Source organism: Pituophis catenifer, unplaced genomic scaffold (assembly GCF_029215685.1).
Source record: "Pituophis catenifer annectens isolate HBS135680 unplaced genomic scaffold, rPitCat1.0.hap2 SCAF_2, whole genome shotgun sequence".
NCBI classification, from domain to species: domain Eukaryota; kingdom Metazoa; phylum Chordata; class Lepidosauria; order Squamata; family Colubridae; genus Pituophis; species Pituophis catenifer.
The window spans coordinates 19167263-19187911 of record NW_027256882.1 but is presented as its reverse complement, the minus strand read 5'-3'; the positions used below and the strand labels follow the sequence as shown (position 1 = coordinate 19187911).

Below are 20649 nucleotides of genomic sequence, written 5' to 3'. Positions count from 1 at the left end.
AGTGCCCATATTTATGACAAAATGAGTGATCAGATACCTCTAGAGTGTCCATAAGCAGAAGACTTAAGAACTATCTCAACTTCTGACTGGGTGTTTTTGTCTAACCTCCCCACTCTTCCTTACAACATCCATAGCATAGTGAATTAGAGAACAGAGTCTGCAATTCTGTTGGAATTCTTTTTCTGGCAATATCATCAAACTGTACTTTAGCTCACTTCTTGTTTAACTTCTACATACTGTGTTTTCCCAAAAATAAGACCCTGGCTTATATATTTTTTGAACCTTGAAATAAGTGCTTGGCCTTATTGCCATGTGCTCAAAAGCCTGACTGGGCTTATTATCAGGGGAAGTCTTATTTTGGGGGAAACAGGGTAATAACTTAGTTAATCCAGACTATGCTCCTCCTAATACAACTTGAAGATGTCTTTCTATTCTGCTTATACTGTTGATGCTAAAATCCTGGGTCTGATAATGCAAAGAACCCCAATTGTAGATAAACTATGATACAATTAAAATAATGGTATTTTAAAGCCCCATCCTGCATGTTGTTGTTGTTGTTGTTGTTGTTGTTGTTGTTGTTGTTGTTGTTGTTGTTGTTGTTGTTGTTGTTTGGCATACCAACAACATTCCTACTGCACAAGTATCCTGTTTAAAATACCTTGATGGGACATATAAGGGCTAAGGTAAGCTAAGGGCACAGGATAGATATACTATCTCAACTACTCAAAAGAGCTATGCAACTATGTTTTATTTTGCTGGACAAGAATGTACATTCTTGTATATACAACACTATTGTATAAATGCCCTTTAATTTTTTCAAGCAAAATCATTGGTTTATTCCTGCATGAAGAACTGCTTGGACCATTTCCTAGGTTTATCCTGTTGGAAAACTTTGATAGTTGGATTTCCTCTCTTCATGTTTCTACATTTCTTCTGGTCATAAGATGCTCCTTTGTATTCAGGTCTGGCCTCAGAATGATTATGTAGCATTTGGGAATGAAGATGCAGCTGAGCAGCCCAACACTGGAGGACAAAATGGAGAACACCTGCACAGCCACCATGTATTTCCCTTTGGTGCTTAGGTAGGAGGGCACAAAACTCACCCAGACACTGCAGAAGACTAGCATGCTGAAGGTGATCAGCTTGGCTTCATTGAAGGCACCAGGAAGATTCCTGGCAAGAAAAGCCACCGTGAAGCAGATGAAAGCCAGAAAACCCAGGTAGCCAAGGGTGATATAAAACATGACAGCAGGACCTTCGTTGCATTGCAGGATGATTACTCCTGGCTGGGAGTAGAGGTCAGAGTCAAGGAATGGGGGAAAAACTCCTAGCCAGATGGAGCAGATGATAATTTGGACAGCAGAACAAGAAAGGATGATGGAGTTGGCCAAACTCTTCCCCAACCACCTCTTCACTCGGTTTCCTGGTTTTGTAGCAAGGAAAGCGAGCACCACTGTGATTGTTTTGGCCAAGAGAGAAGAAATAGTAACTGAAAAAATGATGCTGAAAACAGTTTGTCGGAGAAAACAGGTGGCTTTCCTTGGTTGACCAATGAAGAGAAGAGAAGACAAGAAGCAAAGTAGAAGGGAGATCAGGAAGATATAAGAGAGGTCCCGGTTGTTGGCTTTGACAATAGATGTTTCTCGGTATCGAATGAATATAATTAAGACAAGGACTGTAGTTAGGAAGAAAAGTAGAGCAAAAGAGACAAGGATGATGCCCAGATCTTCTTCATAAGACAGGAAGGTTATAACTTTGGGGATACATTGGACTCGTTCCTCATTTGGATATTGATCATGTGGACACTTGATGCATTTTTCTGTATCTGAGAAAACCAAAAACCAATATTTCTTTAACATTCTATCCTTTAGAGTTCAAGTAACATTTTTTTGGATAGCAGTTGATACCAGCAGCCTTTTGTAAAATTTATTTCTTAGTATCTCCTCAAAAAGAAGATAGAAAGAACATAGTTTTCTAAACCATACAGAGCTAAGGTCTATGAAATTGGGGAAAATCCTAGGACCAATATGGTTTCCTGTGTCTTCTGTAGAATTTTCCTGGTAAATAATGAATCAGTTCATCTTAGAAGGCACACATACTAAGAACCCTACTGGATCAGAGGACGCCTGAAATGTAGACGGCTGGAAGAGAAAGGTAGTCCTGCAAATAATCTGGAATGACTACTTAGACCAGTGGTAAATTTGGTGTAATGAGCTGCACCCATGTCCATACCACCTCATTGTGGACCAGAGATACCTTCCAGTTATTTAGAATGGGAGGCCCATGTAGAGAGTATTGCAATAATCCTTCCAGGAAATGAATCTAAGACAATTCTCTAAATTTCTTTATATTTATACATAAGATATGGGTGTGGCCTACTGATGAAAGCAAACGAGCTAGAAATAGATCTATATAGGTCTCCCATCTAGCAGGAAGAGTTTGCTAGCTGCTAGAAAAGAAAAAAGCCCAGAATCGAGTGGATGTGATTCTACTGAGCTGGTGCTGCAGAAAAACCTTGGTTATGTAGGGAAAACCTGGCTAGAGGAAAAACACATATAAACCCTACGAAGAAGGAAGAAAATAGATACTATACCTTTACAGGGAGGATACATAAGATATGGGTGTGACCTACTGATGAAAGCAAACGAGCTAGAAATAGATCTATATAGGTCTCCCACCTAGCAGGAAGAGCTTGCTAGCTGCTAGAAAAGAAAAGGGTAGAAGCGACGATTCGACAGAATCTCATCTGCCATCATCAGGTTTATGTGAGGGGTCTTTTGCAGTAACTGCCGTTATTATTTCAAATCTGGTGCTGGTAGTCTGGGGTGGCTCCACCTTTTCATTCTGATTGGTTGGGAGTCCCAGTCTGTGTTTATTGGCTTGGCTTCAGGTGTATGGTCGGTTTTTCTCCACCAGGTGGGAGGGCTTCATCTTTGTGGCTGGCTGGAATGTGATTTTGGCTGGAACTTGTGGCAATACAGGCCTTTTGATGAACCCTTGATCTATGTTTTATATTTTGTGTTAAGATTCGTCTATCTATGAGAGAAGGTTTCCAAATAGTAGGCAGACGGGAAGTGTCATCACGTTTATTCATGCAATATGGTCTTTTCTCTATTTCAATGGCCTCTCTGATTATTCTTGGCAGAATATTGATTACCACTTTAGCCTCTTGTTCAGAATAAATTGCTCTACACATCCTTATAAACTTTTCCCCAAATTCCATATAATTTAATTGAGTTAATATAAATTCCCATTTGACATTGCCAAGCACTTTCTGTGCATCAGCAAATATTAGTACTATCTGCTTCTCATTGTGAAGCTCATAGTATTCTATGATGTCTAACATGATCCTAATATTATTCCTTATATATCGTCTGGGCAGAAAACCATTTTGATCAGAATGGATAAAATTTTCTAAGAATTTCTTTAATCTTTCAGCCATAATTGTCATAAAAATTTTATAATCCGAATTCTATAGAGATATCGGTCTGTAATTTTTAATAAACATCAGGTCAGAATTTTCTTTCAGAACCCAAGTAATTTTCACTTCTTTCCACGAGGCTGGGATCTTTGCTTTATTTAAAACTTCATTATATATTTCTAACAATATTGGACTTAATATCTCCTGATGATTTTTATAAATCTCTGACGGCAATTCATCGGGGCCTGATGTTTTATTAGCTTTTTGTTTCTTAATTGTCTCCAATAATTTTCAATGGTGTTATATCTTTATTTAACATCTCCTTGCATTCTACTGATACTTTAGGCAGTCCCGTTTCCTGAAGATATTGCCGTATCTTATCTTCATCTATCTTTTCCTTATCTTCATACAAATTTTTGAAAAACTCATAGGCTACACTTCTCTTCCCTTCATTTTGATGTATTAATTTGCCCTCGTCATTGTGTAATTTATTGATCCATCTTGTATCCCTCTGTTTCTGTAATCTATATGCTAGCCACTGCCCCGGCTTATTTGCGGTTTCAAAAAAAAAATTGTTTGATACTTTTTATTTGCTGGGCCAAACTCTCCTTCTCAATAATATTCAATTGATGTTTAGTGACATCTATTTGTTGTTTCAACTCTTGTTTTTGTGGTTCCTTTTGTAAGTCCTTCTCCCATCTACTAAGTTCCTCTTTTAAACTTTTCCGTCTTTGCCTTTTTTGTTTATTTTCTTTGGCCATATGAGCTATTGCAATTCCTCTCAAAAAGGCTTTTGCAGTGTCCCATAAATTTTGGTTATTGGAGTGTCCCATAAATTATTTGGTTATAATTCCTTTTTATTGTCTTGAAAAAATAAGCACATGTGTTCATCCATTTTCAATTTAAACTCATTCTGATTCAAAATTGCTTTTTTTAAAGTCCATCTCTTTATCTTCTTTTGTCCTTTCCATGTAAGTCCAATCAGGTTATGGTCTGCCCATGAGTTGATGTCGATTTTAATTTCCTCAATTTCCGAATCCAATTCTGTTGATACCCATGCCATATCAATCCTGGACCATGTATTATGTCTGCCCAAATAGTATGTATATTGTTTTTCTTTTCCATTCCTTTCTCTCCAGCTATCTTTAATACACAACTCCTCCATCATTTTAAAGAATGTGTTGGGCAGAATCCTTCTAATAGTTTTCCTTCTTTTATCACTTGTATGATCTAATTCTCTCTCTACTATCGCATTGAAATCCCCAACTGTACAGATATGTTCATATTCTAATTCTCCAATCATATTATGTAATTTCTTATAAAATACTGTTTGGACTTCATTAAGCGCAAATAGTCCCACCAAAGTCATTTTCTTCTCATTTAAAGTTATCTCTATTATTAGAATTCTACCCTCCTCATCCTTAGAGATCTGCTTGGCTGGAATTCCTTCCTTAATGTATATCATAATTCCCCCTTTTTTCTGTTGAGATAGAGCTGTAAACATATTCCCCAGCTTAGAACATTTTAGTACTTGTTGAAGTGACCTCTTTATGTGTGTTTCCTGTAATACTATTATATCTAAGTGCATCGTACTCAATTTGTTGAAAAAGTTTTTCCTCTTTGTGAGAGCATTTAAGCCATTAACATTTAAGGATAGAAGCATTATTCTTCTTGTGCCTCTCTACTTCTGTCTGGATCTTGTCGCTCTTGTCTGTCTGACTTCTTTATATTCTTTGTTTTTGCCTTCATCATATTTTTCTGTATCTATTTTTTCTTCCTTTCCATTTCCTCTTTCTTTTATTAGGGCTTCTGTCATTTCTAATGTCTGTTCTATTGGTTCACATTCTTCTCTTGATTCTCTTTCCTCTACTTCGTCATCACTGCCAAAATTTTGCCTATAAAATTCTTCCACCTGGTCTATCATGTCCAGTTGAAATCTTTTTTCCTGCCATACTGCCATGATCCATTCTGGTATCAACCATCAGACGTTAATATTTAATCATGTTAATTTAGAGATTAATATTTGATAGGGTCGTCTTAGTTTTCTCACTCTCCTAGATACTTGTTTGAGTACCACCAGCTGTCTCCCTCTGTATTCCAATGGGTCGTCTCTGATTCTATGTAAAATTTTGTCACAGATCAACTTCTTTACAAACCTAATATGTACTTCTTTAGGTAAATTGTGTCTCCTCGCATAATTGGTATGGATTTGATATATTTCATTCGTTTCATTTGCCATTTCCTCTTTACCAATTCCTAGAGCTCCGGCTAACAGATCTGCCATCATTTCTGGTAAATCCTCATCTTCTTTCACATTCTGGAATTGTAGATAGTGGACTGCCTTTTCTGTTTCTAACTGGATAACTGTCATTTCCAGTTCTTTATTAGCTTGCATTAATTTTCCACTCATTTCAGCCGCACATTTTTCTTCCCATCCCATTCTTTCTTCTATCTCTTGTAATTTTTGCTCATTTTTCATAATTTGCTATTGGAAGCATTCAAATTTACCATCTGTCAATTTCATCTTTTCTTTAATTTCTCCAGTGTCACTTCTCACATCTCCTATCTCTCTTTTCAAATCTTCATTGTTCTTCAGCATTACCTCTAGCATGGATTGCAACATTAACTGTAGGTCCTTAAATGAATTTGATATTTCCCTCTGCATCATTTCTTCAATGGATCTTTGCCCTGCTGGACTCAGTTCCACTTTCATAGTTTGGTCTACCTGCCTCCTTCCTGTGCCAATCCTTGTTAAATTAGGTATGCTCGTCATCTCTGCCACCAATTTAAACCAATCTCTCCACTTATTTACAGACCTCTTATTTCCCTCTAACACACCCTAAATATCACTTAGCTTATTCTTTTCCTACTGATCACCAAATCTATATTCTTATTCTTATATCTATTTTACTCACTCTTAGCACACTAAGCTCAATAACTTATAATTTCTAAATATTTATGTCAATCTACAGTTCAAAATTATCAATCCAAAACATCAGACAGCATCAAAAATTCATTAACAATAGCATGTATAAGTCATCATATTATGGCATTAATAATATCAATAATATCAATAATATCAATAATTAATGAGAGTAATAATAAAAACAATTTCCAACTAATTTTCTCTATATATTTAAATACCAAACTACAAAGCTATAAATACTACCACATCCACAATCATATTCAATCTCTCTATAATTTATAAATTAATTAGTAACAAATTATTTCCCACATTTTTCTCCTGCTTTCTTAAATATAGTTTTCAAAGTCTTTTTTACAGTACTCTTTTCCTCTTCTATAGGATTTTCTAGTTCCTTCTTAGCTGGCCGACATTTCCCTTGCCTCCTTTTGTAACTCAGTAACTCAGCATTACTCAGCATTTAGTCTCTCTTCACAATGTCAGTATCCTTCGATTATTCAGCATTTCACTTTTAGCCTCCACCTTTGGATTGTCTATTTTCTTGATTACAAATTATAAGCAAAGGGGAAAAAAAACCTCCTTGATCCTTCCCGTTCACTTCACCAATACGATCTGTCAAGATGCAGTAATTCTTTTTACACCTAAACTTCCCTTTCGCCGCTATAGTTTGGAGGTTTCTCCAGTCACCCTCCTCCTTCCTGGGGCCTCTTTCTTTTTCTTCCCTCTTTAGAAATCCACTGGATAGATCTCTCACCCCGGATCACTCCTACAAAGTTGCCAAGATCACTTTAAACCATATCAGTCTCACCGTCATCCCGCTATTCAACCAGCTATTGTTGTCCAACCATCCACTGTCACTTCCATTCGGCCGCCATTACAGGCCATCTCCTTCCCCTGATCAGCTTCTCCAAGACTTTTCTGCCACTCGCTTCTTTGACCGCCACCAAGAGCTACACCGCAAAGTGCCTCTTTCTTCTGATCCCCCTCCAAGGCATCTGGGACTCCACAAAGTCCACCAATCCATTGGAATTTGGTGAAAAAATGACTCTCTATAACAGAGCATCACTTTCCACAGCTTTCCTTCTTGATAGCTGTCCCCGCCTCCTCAACAATTCTCTAAGTTTCAAAGAACTCAGATGTTCCTAGAAATATAAATGTGGAAGGACAGATAAAAACTAAAAAGCAGTATTTTCTCTGGCAGTAGCAGAACCTGTCCAATATGCCATAATTTGCCAATCCCTATCAAGGTCTTTCTCAGTTTTCGTTTTGATAAGAAATTATGCAGTTTGAAAATAAACAAAGATCAGTTGAAATTGATTCAGTCCTTTAACTTTCACTTTAATGAAAATTGCTCTAGATCAGAGGTGTCAAACTCACATAGTCACGGCAATCTCATGTGATGTATTGGGATTTTTCTCTGCTTTTCTAAAACGGGCCCATGGGCCATGAGTTTGGAAGCCTGCTCTAGATGAATCCACTTCCTCAAGGCCTGTCTTTTCTTTTGTGTCACCCACCTTCCTGAGTGGAGATGGTCCCCTCCGGACAAGGAACACAGTCATAACAGCAAAATGGCTCTCCTTCTCGCTTCTGCTTGACAAATCCAGGATGACATTTTTCCACACATTTGGACTGAGGAAGACACTAAATAGAAAAACAATGAATTCCAAAAAAAAATATAGCACTAACCATCCTGACATGCTGACATGCTCTTGAAATAAGAGCAAAAGTGACTGCTCAGTTTCTAGAACAGTAGTGATATGAGATAGAGATGAGGTTATGAGAATGTGTCCCTCAAAAAGTGTAAATTAGGAATCTTTTGTTGCAGCACATATGAGCCGTGTGTGGCTCAGCTAGGGATCCTTTCTCTTGAAGAACTACAATTAGGTAACAACAACTGGCTTGAAAAAACAAACCCAGATTTGTTATTAGTTAAATTTGGAGCCTCCTTTCTTTCCCAGAATAACTTAAGGTAGCTAACATTCAAGTAGAACAGTTGCATTCAAGGGCTTTTTAGATGAGGTACCCTCTTACAAGCCAAAGCCAAAATCTAAGCAGCATTACCTTTTCAATTGTGTTTTATTATTTCAGATATTAGAAAGGCTTTTCTCTGAGTCAAAATCATGTTCCAAATGCTTCAGTTTTCTGGGTCAGGACATTATTTCTCAGCAGTCCAGTCATTCTGATTCCATGTGAACAAAAATTCTTGGATCTTCTTCATAGGAGCAGAAGGCCTATTTCACTGCCCCAGTATGTTGAAAGATTAGAATGGATATCTCTGGCCAGGTCTGGGTTTCTTAAAAAATTCTTGCCCTGCCCTTTTATGGGATACTGGCCCCAACAGGAACAAGGTGAATCTAATTCCAAATTTTATTTCCCACGGGAACCAAAAGGATCTCCATCCAGTCTTGATCTCAACCTTGAAGCTGACCTGGCTGTGGCCATTTTGAGGCTTCAGTGCTGCCACAACTAGAGCTATGGGAAAGGGAAGGAGAAATAGAGATAGTTGGGATGCTGTAGCCAAAATAAAATACTTTCTCTTGGGAACCAAGGACATTCCCACCAGGTGTCCAGAAGGAGGGGACTAGAGACATCTAGCAACTAGACTGTATCCTGGTTGGACCATGTGACTGATTGTTTGGAGAAAGTGAAAGAACTTTTACTTTTAATGAGGTAAAAACCATGGGAACATTTAGAGTCGGTTTTCACCAGCTTGTGCCAATATGACATTTTGGATAAACTTATTATTTGAGGAATCCAGCTGCCTCGGAGTTTTGATTGCTCTGGTTGTATTACTTGGAACCCTGACACTTGATTCATTCTTCAGTGCAAACCTGAACTCAGGCACTGGTCAATATATTTACCTTCTTGTTTGCTATTTGAAGACAAAGAATAAGTGAATCACAATCTCTAGCATTTGACCTATCTTACCATTTTCATGCAGCTTCTCCATTTCAACACTGAACCATGGTGCATAGGCTTAGCCCAAAGAAATGGATCGGAACTCTTTGGAAAATAGAAAAGACACCAATATTTATCCTACCCTGTTGTGCAACTTTAGCCATGATAGGTGATCTTGGTTGATAGTAAGTCCCTGTCTTTCAATAGTCACCAGTTGGTCTTTTGTGAGATTCTTTTTGGGTAGATATACCCAACTCATGATCTTCATATCTGCCTTTAAATCCCCATTTTGGTCCAAGTAAAGTTTGTAATGGGAAAGATTGCAAAATTCATTCTTCTCCAGAAAGGGATGGAACTAGAATGGGAACATCAAGCAATTTCAACATCAATAAACATTGTAACTTATTCCTTTTTGTCTGTTCTCATTTGAATCTTTCTTCTACACTTGTAAATATTCTTAGGAGAACAAGTTTCTGTCTTTAAAAATGAAAAAGAAAGGTTCAGCAAAATTTGTCAATCACGTATTGACAATACATGTTTTGAAAACAATATGATTGAAAAATTTTGTTGATTATAAAAAACATTCTAAAGCAGGTCATAAATAAATTGCACAAAGAAAGAGGACATTTGTGAACTCTTGAAAACAACAAGTTATTACGAAAAAACATGGATTCATCAAGAAGAAAGTTGCCAGGCTAATCTCCTCCTAGATAGACCAGATTATAAACATATCCAAATGGGATCATCCATCCATCCATCCATCCATCCATCCATCCATCCATCCGTCCGTCCATCCATCCATCCATCCATCCATCCATCTATCTATCTATCTATCTATCTATCTATCTATCTATCTATCTATCTATCTATCTATCTTAAGGCCCAGCTAGGTATCCAAGACAAGATTCTTTCTATTGAAGAACTAAAATTAGTTAACAACAACTGGTATGGAAGAACAAACTCATATTTGTTATTAGTTGGATTTGGAGCCTCTTTGTTCCCCCAGAATGACTTAAGGTAGCTAACAATAAATTAGAAGTAGTAGTATTTTTTATTTTATTTGATAATAATCATATAATAAATTTAATGAAAATGTCATTAATGATTTCAATGAAATGGAATTGCATGGCTACTGGTGGTAACTGATAGAAAACTGGATGTCTAAATGTCTAAGTTAGAACCAGACATAAAATGAAAATACATCTTCATGGTTTATCAAAATAGGCTTAAAAATAAACCCTGAATGGAATTTAAGAGAAATTAAAAAATAGAAAGTCTTCCACATAGAAGAAAAGTGAAATGTAGAGGAAGAATGATGACTGATACCAAACTTGATTAAAAAAAAAAAAATGTGAAAATGATCTCAAAATAGTAGTTGATTTGCAAACTAAATGTGAACCATTGGTGTGATGTTAATGGAAAGAAAGCAAATGTCTCCATAAACATCTCAGGAAATGTATATTGATTTGGCGAGGGAGACCCCAACTGCCCCTTGCAGGCACCATGTTGCATATTGAATAGAGTGTTGCATATTGAATAGGAGTGAGCATAGGCTTCACTTAGGTCTGCCAATCCGGCGGGAAAATAGTCAAACCCCATTGGCCAACCTGTCTGACAGTTGTTCTGCCCCAGTTCTGGATTTCTGAGGATATTGACACACACCAATGGTCCTTATCAAATTTATTAAGTAGCAAGAATAAACAAGACTGGCAAAGATTGGCAACCAGCCCAGAAAGCAAGATATGATAAACCAAAATACTCTAATTATAAATACGAGTTGTTTCCAGCAAAAAAGCATTAGCTGTGTGTGACTTAAATAGGCTAAGGGAGTGGCCAATTATCCTCAAGCCCTACTCTTGAGTAGACCTTCTCCTCCTGAGTAGCCACTCCTGCGTTTTGGCAGCCCAGTGTGCTCGAGCATTGAGGAGAGGCTCCTCCACTTCGTTGTCTCCACTTGAAGGAACCTCTCGAGGTTTTGAAGGCCCTGGCTGAGTCTCTGCCTCTGGCACCACATCCTCTCCAGCCTCCTCGCTGTCCGACGCGAGCGCTGGCTGTGCAGGCTGCTGGCGTGACACCACACCAGCCTCCTCTTCATCGGAATCAGCCACGATCCGCGCAGGCCACTGGTGGGCCACAACAAGAGTTCCCTCTAAAAGGGCAAGCAGTCAGACGAACCAGCTGCAGGATTGCATTGATCTACTAATAAAGAGCTGTTGTTACTGTTAGCACTGAGTCCTGTCTCTTCCATCGCCCGATCGAACACACCACACTTGGAAAAAAATATTGCTAAAAAACTGGGTTGGCTACAGGAAAAGTAATGAAATCAAGTAGGAGCTGCTTTTACCTTCATTTATGAAGGTAAACTTCTATAATGCTAATCACAAACCTATACATATAGGAATTTATTTAAAATGCATGCATCATTTAAAAATTAACAATGTTTAATATCAAACTATATCTTTCATAATTCCCATTTTTGGGAACATTATTGCCTGAGTGATTAAATTGGCCAAACTTGTTGGAGTTCTGTAACACATATAGGTTGATATGGTTCTTCTTTGGAGAATTCCAAAGGAACTAAATTTGATGGATCCTTGTTGGGACCCCATACCTTCCATGGCTGAAGCCTTGGAGCCCCAACACTCCCTTTGCCCTTCTTCCTTCTCCTCCTAGATCTGGAGGAATAGGCATCATTCAAGGCATGGGCCAGAGAATTAATGGCACTGTAATAACGATGGAAATTCATGGCCTCCACCGTATTCTGTTTCTTTTGGGTCTCCAGTGGTGATTTCTCAGTGCATCTTTTCCGGCCTTTGACAGAAAAGACATGTTTTGAAGAAGAACAGACAAATGATTGATGTCCAAAGGGTGGATCCAGAAAGAAGCTGGGTATAAAAGCATCCTTTATTGGCTCTTTTTTAATCTCAAAATCAACAGTACAGATATTATTTACATGTTTTAGAGCTCTGGAGTCTTTCAGTGGATACAATTCATTGAGTGTTGTGATCCAGACTTTTCCTTCAATGGCTCCCGGCAAACGTCTAAGTATAAAACGAAAAGGAAGAATCCTCTCAACAATGGCACCATATTCTATGTAGTGAACATAGACATTGACTTGTCTCCACTTAGAGAAGGCATCAGCATGGGGTGCTGTAAATTGAGTTGTTGAGAATTGTTGTGATATAACAACACAAATTCCATTCCTGAGAAGCATAGGAGTAAAAGTCCTCATGAAATTATCTCCATTTTCTGAATCTGAAGCAAAGAGACCAATCAAGGTCCATCTGAAATGAAGGAGCACTTGGACAATTCCTAGGTAGAGGATCCCTTTTTTTGGGAAAAGCCGGTGATAAAATAGCAATTGACTTTTATCATGCAGTAAATCTGAAAATAATTCAAAACTGATCTGAAAAAGCAATGAAGAATACTGGGTTATATTTCAGGTCAGATCATTTTCAAAATATTAACTTGAAAGTAATCCAGATTGGTTCACTTAAACATATTCAAGAAGTTTATTGTTGATTAGTCATTAAGCCATATGAAAATAAAGAATAAAAAGCATAGCATTAACAAAACTGTATATAACAAGAGTGTAAAAAAATAGGTTAAAAAATAAGAATAAAGAATGCCAATCATATTTCTGTGTGATAACTACAATTTATGGCAATCAGACCAATGTTCACATGTCAACCGAAATGTTTTGTTCAAATAAAGAGCCATATTGACTGTTCTTCTTTAATATTGACTAAATGAAAAAACATGTTGTTTTAATATAAAAATTCCAATAGGTTGTTAGTCTAATCTAGGGTCCAAGATATTGATCTCTTTTATAACTGACTTTGAAATAATAGATGCGTTTTGTCTATCTCTGGAGTTCAGCAAATACATATCTGTTCATTATAAGTGACTTGGTTAAACCTTCCATATTTAACCATTGTGTTTAGTACTGAAATATTGCTTGTGTAAATATCATCTTAAGATGTTTAGGCATTTCTGCACTGAAACACTTGCCAATTTGAAAGTACATTTGTAGTGGCCCATGAGTATGGTTGCACGTCTCTTTGATTCGATATCAGCATTCTTTGTACAGCAATTTTTTTAGCGACTTTTCCATTTATATAAGAATGAGAAAGATCACAGGTAAAAATCCCTAACCATAACACCTAGAATAGCCATGGTGAAAAGCAGTTCTTCAATTCCAAAGTGAAAATATGGTTGGATCTATCACACACCAACCCACCACCACATTCCATTTAAATACAAAAATACAAACCTGTGGAATTTTGTAGGTGGCTCCTAATCTTGACATCTGAATGGAGATGTCATCGGCAGCTGCATCAACAAGAGTCAAAATGTTGTCCTTCCTTCCACAGCTGTAGTTGGGAACATTGGCTTCTCCAGTAGAGAGCATGTCCAGCAAGGCTTCTAAAGTCATAAGTATGTTCAAATAGTTGTCATGGATGTTGTAGCCAAGTGTGAGATTGTGCAGGAGTCCAGGAGTCTTGCTCACCACTTGAATATTAAAAATATAGCGTGGTGCTCGAAAGTTTGCATAAGGTAAACTAACATAAAAAAATGTTCATGTTATCATCATCATCAACAGCAATAACAAAATACTTTTTGAATTGTATTCTCTTTGTTTCCACAAGTCTTTTGAGTCTTAAGCCAATACCGATCCACAACCAGAGGCAAATGATAATTACTCACCACCATTTCATTTTAATGAGTGTTGGGGAGATGAGATGGAAATAGTGTTCCACTAAGTTTAAGAATCACAAATAAATCATTATTTGTAGCAGAACTGATTTTCATTCAATCATTAAAGAGGATACATTGTAATAGGAAGAGCTTGTTTCATAACAACTGAGAAGAGAAGGGAATGCTCAAATCAAAACATCTCTTATTCCTATAAGGATCAAGCATTGAATAGTGGTCATAAAAATATGGACATGGGCTCGGCAAAGACAACTACAAGCCTTTCAATTACTACTTTAAACCAAAGTTGGTATTTATGTTATCATTCAGTATTAAACCAGGAAAGTTGTAGAATCTGGATTTTTTTTTCAGTTTTTTATATATATAAAAATTATATATATATAATTATATATATATATGTATATATAATAAGACAAAAGAGAAGCAATGGAAATAAAAATGACTCAAGAAATTATGCCTACAATACACTCATAAGCATAATAAGAAGAAAAGAATGAGGGTGTTAGAGCTGCAAATACAGAGAATGTCTTACATGTCAAATGGACAATAAGGAGCCCTGTTGAAAGGCAATGTTGTTGTACGGAATGATTTTGTCCCAGTGTTGATGATACTAATGAGATGGTCTCCTGGCCTGTAATAGCTCCATGGCTTTTTTTCATCTTGGTACTTGAAATTCAGCGGACACTTCATTCTGAGCTTCCCAGAGACTGGCTGGGATAACAACAGAATCAATAGCAGAAGATCCATGGTTTATGGGGCTGAATCAATCCCCTTCCTGTTTCTAAAAAAGAACAAGAAAAGGAATTAGATGAATTCAAAGCACCTTCACCATATAGAGATTCTAATGACTTTCCTGATTCAGACAGAGACAAACCAAGCTTCACCTGGAAACGGAGAGAAAGTACATTCAAGAGCACAGTCTCTACCTGTCTCAAAACCTGTGCCACAAAGTGTGTGGCTGAGGCATTTATGCTTTTCTAATGCAAGATTTCCTTCCATGATGTTTACCTCAAAAACAGTCACTGAAAAAGTAGCAGAAGAGGTCTCATCTGAATTTTGAAAATTACAGTGTAAAACAGCTTCTCCTCTGGGGATCCTAAAATTCTTCAGAGCTCCATTTGCAAAGAAAGAGCTGGAGAAAAAAAACATCTTAGTGAAAAATCATAAATCCATCCATTGGGGGATTGTTCTATAGTGGTTGTGGTCCTTCCTGTCAAGTCTTGTCCAGAAAGTGATGCTGGATAAACATACTTCAACAGCCATATAATGACTTCTGCTGTCCTTCAATGTAGCAACTTGTCTCCAGGGACCACTGGGGAAAATCATCCAGAATCATGTATTTTGGTGACATTCTAGGTTGGTGGAAATTATCTCAAGAATTGTGTCTATTCTACTGTCAATTAAGCAACCAGTACCTTGAACCCAGGGGTGAAATTCAGCAGGTTCGGACAGGTTCTGGAGAACCGGTAGCGGAAATTTTGAGTAGTTTAGAGAACTGGCAAATACCACCTCTGGCTGTCCCCAGAGTAGGATGGGAATGTAGATTTTGCAGTATCCTTCCCCTGGAGTGGGGCGGGAATGGAGATTTTGCAGTATCCTTCCCCTGCCATGCCCAACAAGCCATGCCCACCAAGGCACACCCACAGAACTGGTAGTAAAAAAAAAATGAATTTCACCACTGTTTGAACCCTGTCGAACGTTAAGTGTCGGGCCTGTTTGTGAGTTTCTTTTCTGTTAGATCTCCATATAAGAATCCTGACTGGAGCTGATTTTAAAATTGCTTGTTACTGAAGTCAAATTTTATTTCCCATCTTTTCTAGAAATACCAATTTTGAGACGAGATTTGATTAAGAGCAGGAAAATAGCAGCCTGTGGACTATCCCTTTTGCTTAATTGGGAGGAAGTCAGGGGTGGGCTTCAAAAATTTTAGCAAGGGGTTCTCTGCCCAGTTGCTGGGTGGGCGTGGCCATGGTGGGAGTGGCCTAGTCAGCCTCCTGCACCCCGGGGGGGGCGTTTTTGCCCTCCTCGGACTCCAGAGGCTTTTGTCAAGCCTCCTTTGTGGATTTTAAGAAAACATGCTTGGCATTGTCCTAATTTATTTTATTTTATTTATTTTATTATACTTATATGCCACCCTTCTCCCGAAGGACTCGGGGTGGTTTACAGAAATTAAGAAAATGAAAACAGTAAAAATATCTACACAGGACTATCAATTTAAAATCCACCCAATTAAAATCATCCATCAGATCAGCCAATTTGTTGGAAAAGCCATGTCTTCAGCTCCCGGTGGAATGAGTGGAGGTCGGGGGCCGTCCGGAGCTCCATGGTAACCCATTCCAGAGGGTCAGTGTGCCCACAGAGAATGCCCTCATCCTGGATGCCACCAGCCGACATTGTCTGGTCGACAGCACCCAGAGGAGGGCAGCCCTATTTGAGCACACTGGGCAGTGGGAGGCTGGTAGAAGGTGATCCTGCAAGTACCCTGGGCCCATGCCATGAAGGGCCTTATAGGTGACAACCAGCACCTTGAAGCAGTTCCGAAGGACCACCGGCAACCAGTGCAGCTCGCGCAGGAGAGGTGTAACCCGGGAGTATCAGGAAGCTCCCGTAATAATCCGCGTGGCCGCATTCTGGATGAGTTGGAGCCTCCAGGTGCACCCCAAGGGCAGCCCCATGTAGAGGGCATTGCAGTAGTCCAAACGAGAGATAACAAGAGTGTGGGTGACTGTACAGAGGGCATCCCTGTATAGGAAAGGACGTAACTGGCGCACCAGGTGAACCTGTGCAAAAGCCCCCCTGGTCACGGCCGTCAGATGGTCCATTAAGGACAGCCGCAAATCCAGGAGGATGCCTAGATTATGCGCCCTTTCTGAGGGAGTGAGCGACTCCCCTCCCATCAAAAGTGATGGGGCCACTAGACCCTGAGATGCCGACAACCACAGCCACTCCGTCTTGGAGGGGTTGAGTCTGAGCCTGTTCCTACCCATCCAGACCCGTACCGCCTCCAGACACTTAGACATCACGGAAAGGGCATCTCTGGTTTGGTCCGGGGTGGAGATGTAAAGCTGGGTATCATCAGCATATTGATGATATCTCACCCCGAAACTTCGAATGATCTCACCCAGCGGCTTCATATAGATGTTAAAGAGAAAGGGGGAGAGAACCAACCCCTGAGGTACCCCCCACGTGAGGGGTTTCGGGGAGGATCTCTGACACCCCGTCCAGACAAACTGCGTACACCCGAGAGCTAGGAGGAGAACCACTGCATAACAGTGCCCCCCACCCCCAACCCCCCGAGTCGTCACAGTAGGATACATGGCCGATGGTATCAAAAGCCTCTGAGAGGTCAAGTAGGACCAGGATGGAGGAATAACCCCCATCCCGGGCCCGCCAGAGATCATTCACCAGAGCGACCAATGCTGTTTCCGTGCTGTGTCCGCACCTGAAATGCAATTGGTACAGGTCAAGGTAATCCATTTCCTCCAGGAACTGTGGAAGTTGGTATGCCACCATGGACTCAACAACCTTCGCTATTAAGTGAAGGTTGGAGACGGGACAAAAGTTGTTCAAGGAGGCCTGATCGAGGGCAGGCTTCTTGAGAAGGGATTGAACCATCGCCTACTTAAGGGTGGCGGGGAAGACCCCCATCCCTCAGTGAAGCATTGACAATCACCTGGATCCAGTCTCTGGTCACCTCTCTGGTTGCCACAACGAGCCAGGAGGGACATGGGTCCAACAAATATGTGGAGGTCCCCAATCTACCCACAATCCTGTCCACTTCATCTACGGACAGAGGGTCAAAGTCAACCCAGATGTCACCTTCAAGACCTGCTCCCATCTCCTCGTCAGACCCTGTCCAGTCAGAGTCTAACCCCGTCCGGATCTTAGCAATTTTGTCTTGCAGCAATTGAGAAAAATCCTCAGCACTGCCCTGCAAGGGGTCCTCCCTTGCTCCCTGGTTAAGAAGGGAGTGGGTGACTCAAAACAAGGCTGCTGGGTGATTCTCTGCAGACACAATGAGAGCAGCAAAACAATCACACTTCGCCGCTTCCATTGCCACAAGATAGGACCTAATATAGGTTCTTAACTGTGTTCAATCAGACTCAGAATGGGAAGATCTCCAACAGCCCTCTAGGCGTCTCTTCTGACACTTCATCTCCCTGAGCTCCACGGTAAACCATGGAGCTACCTGGGATCCTTGTTGGAGGAGACGCCACAAGGGGGCAATTCGATCCAGTGCCCTGGAGGCAGCCTGTTCCCAGGCATCCACCAGGGCCCCTGGCGACTCCCGGGATAGGGATGTGGGGAATGTCCCAAGCTCTGTCAGGAATCTTTCAGGATCCATTAGGCACCTGGGGCAGAACCAACGTGTTGGTCCCACCTCCCAGCGGTGGAGGTTAGCGGATAGAAAGTCCAGCCTAAGGAGGTAATGGTCAATCCATGACAGGGGTTGAATAGATAATTCCCCCCTACCCCAAACATTTATCCACTGCCCAGAGATAAAAATGAGGTCAAGTGTGTGTCCACCACTGTGAGTTGGACTTTGGACAACCTGAGTCAGGTCCATGGCCATCATGGAGGCCATGAAATCCCGAACCAGCTCAGATGTCTCGCTGGCTGACGGGAGATTAAAATCTCCTACTACCATCAGGTTGGGGAGCTCAACCGTCAGTTCAGCGAAGACTTCAAGCAATGCGGGTAGGGCTGAAGACACGCAGCTGGGAGACAGGTACGTAATCAACAGACCCAACTGTCCTCCAGGGCTCCATTTCAACAATAGAGATTCACACCCGCCTATCTGAGGTACAGTGACCTCCCTAGGCCCAAGACTTTCTCTACTAATAACCACCACCATCCCACCCCTTCCCCGGAGTCACGGCTGGTGTAGTGCATGGAAACCCGGCAGGCATAGATCGGAGAAGGAACCCCAGGTCTCAGTGATACAAGCCAGGTCCACGCCCCCCTCGTCGATAAGCTCACACATGAGAGGGGCCTTGTTCACAACAGACCTGGCATTTACATACACCAGTCCGAGTCCGGGGTTCCGCACTCCCATCCCCCCAGGTAAACAGGAAGAGCGAAGGGGGGCAGAGCGTGCCACTGCCTACAAGCAGCGGGGACGCACTCCACTGATGTCATAACACCCTCCACTCCCACTACCTCTGCCCCTACCAACCACCACAGTGATAGAGTGACCCCCACCCCATCGTACCTCGTCTAAGCCCCTCTCCCCATCCCCCCCATTGCAACCATCCAACAGGCTAGGTTGCTGATCTGTAAGGACCCCCCCAGGTCCATTCTTCACAAAATAACCCACCCCGCTCCTGGAACCCCTTAAAATTTTTGCTAAAAATTTAAACAAAAACCCCCTCTTCGCAGCATGCCACCTCTCGGGATTCCAAAACCCATCATCATCGAGCAAGAAGCTCGGCTGCTGAGTACATCCAATAGCTGGGGATGATAAAGACATACGGCCAAGGAGTCAAACAACGATAGTCAAAAGACCTGGAGAAGAAGAATGAAGAACTTAAGCGCAGATTGACTGGACTCCACTGTCCTCTCACGACAGTGGGAGGAGTCTCACGCTGTTTCAAAACACTGGGGAATAAGCATCCAAAAGCTGCCCTCTCACGGCAGCTGGCCAAGGATGAAAATGGCAGTGGAAATTGATGAACCGTCGCCTCCCGTGGTGAGACAACAGAAAAGAACCGGCTCCTTCAATGCAGTTAGAGAGGCTTATAATTTTATTTTTTCTTTATGTTGTTAAACTTAAATGAGACCCATTACACTGTATGCTTCACAAATTCAGACATTAGAACAAGAATCAGTACAGTAAGAGATTATGAAGGAGATTGCAAGAATAACAAAATCCAGGATAAAAACCAAACAGAAATCCATGCAATCCAGGGAAGGTCATCACTCATTTCCCCAATATCCTAGGCGAGGAACGAAGTGTTCTAAACTCTTGAAAAAGCAGCATTGCAGAGGCCATCTGAAACTTACAGGGAACCTCATCCACTTCCTTAGGAGTCACCGACTCAAACTCTTCCCACTTCATATCACCAGGCCTTGCCCCAGGTCCCTTTCCTGCCCAGGTCAGGACCAATCTGAGCAATTTTACCCTTCACATAGCCTGAATAATCCTCTCAGAGGCTTAGCAGATCTTCTGAAGGGTTCTCCTTAACCAGTTTGTGTTAAGGAAGGGTAGGTTTGGGTAATGAAACATCTGCAAGAAAACAACCAGACTCAGAGAGCACCAAGAACCCTCCATTTCAACCCTGAACAATAGATATTCTCCTTTATTCTCCCTAACCAATAAGGACTGGGCCACTCTACATATGGCTGCTACATGGCTATCAGCAGACACAGTGAGGGTGGGAAGGATGTTTCACTACCTTTATCACCATGAGGTCAGAGGTGGGTTTCACATACTGTAGCTACTGGTTTGCCCAGCACCGGAAATGTGAACACGCACCCATCCGCACATGTATGCAATGTCAAACAACACAGCAATTCACTTTCATGCACTGTCCGCACATGCCTGCGACATCAAACAACATGGCAATTTACTCACACACACTGTCCACACATCCATGTGGCATCAAAAACACAGTGATATTGTTCTGCCCCAGCTAGGGACCCAAAGAACGCAGCACACACAAAGTCTGTACAAGCTTCCTCGCTGTCTGAA

At 40.7% G+C, this 20649-nt stretch overlaps 1 protein-coding gene across 1 annotated transcript; it reads right to left on the bottom strand.

The window, feature by feature from the left end:
* Positions 1–914: 914 nt before the first annotated feature.
* Positions 915–17573, bottom strand: LOC139309955 (vomeronasal type-2 receptor 26-like). Its single transcript, XM_070934136.1, has 7 exons — positions 17274–17573; positions 14491–14669; positions 13516–13804; positions 11854–12648; positions 9385–9597; positions 7859–7985; positions 915–1825 (listed from the first exon to the last, which is right to left on the bottom strand). The coding sequence occupies exons 1-7, from the start codon at positions 17571–17573 to the stop codon at positions 915–917; spliced, it is 2814 nt and encodes a 937-aa protein (XP_070790237.1).
* Between the last annotated feature and the right edge of the window lie 3076 nt (positions 17574–20649).

Excerpts from the sequence above, each read along its gene's own strand:
- LOC139309955 (XM_070934136.1), bottom strand. The coding sequence starts at position 17,573 with ATGGTTCAATCCCTTCTCAAGAAGCCTGCCCTCGATCAGGCCTCCTTG. Across the intron at positions 7,986-9,384 it reads GGCTAAAGTTGCACAACAGG|TGTCTTCCTCAGTCCAAATG; the intron begins GTAGGATAAATA and ends TTTTCTATTTAG. Across the intron at positions 1,826-7,858 it reads GACCATCTCCACTCAGGAAG|ATACAGAAAAATGCATCAAG; the intron begins GTGGGTGACACA and ends TGGTTTTCTCAG.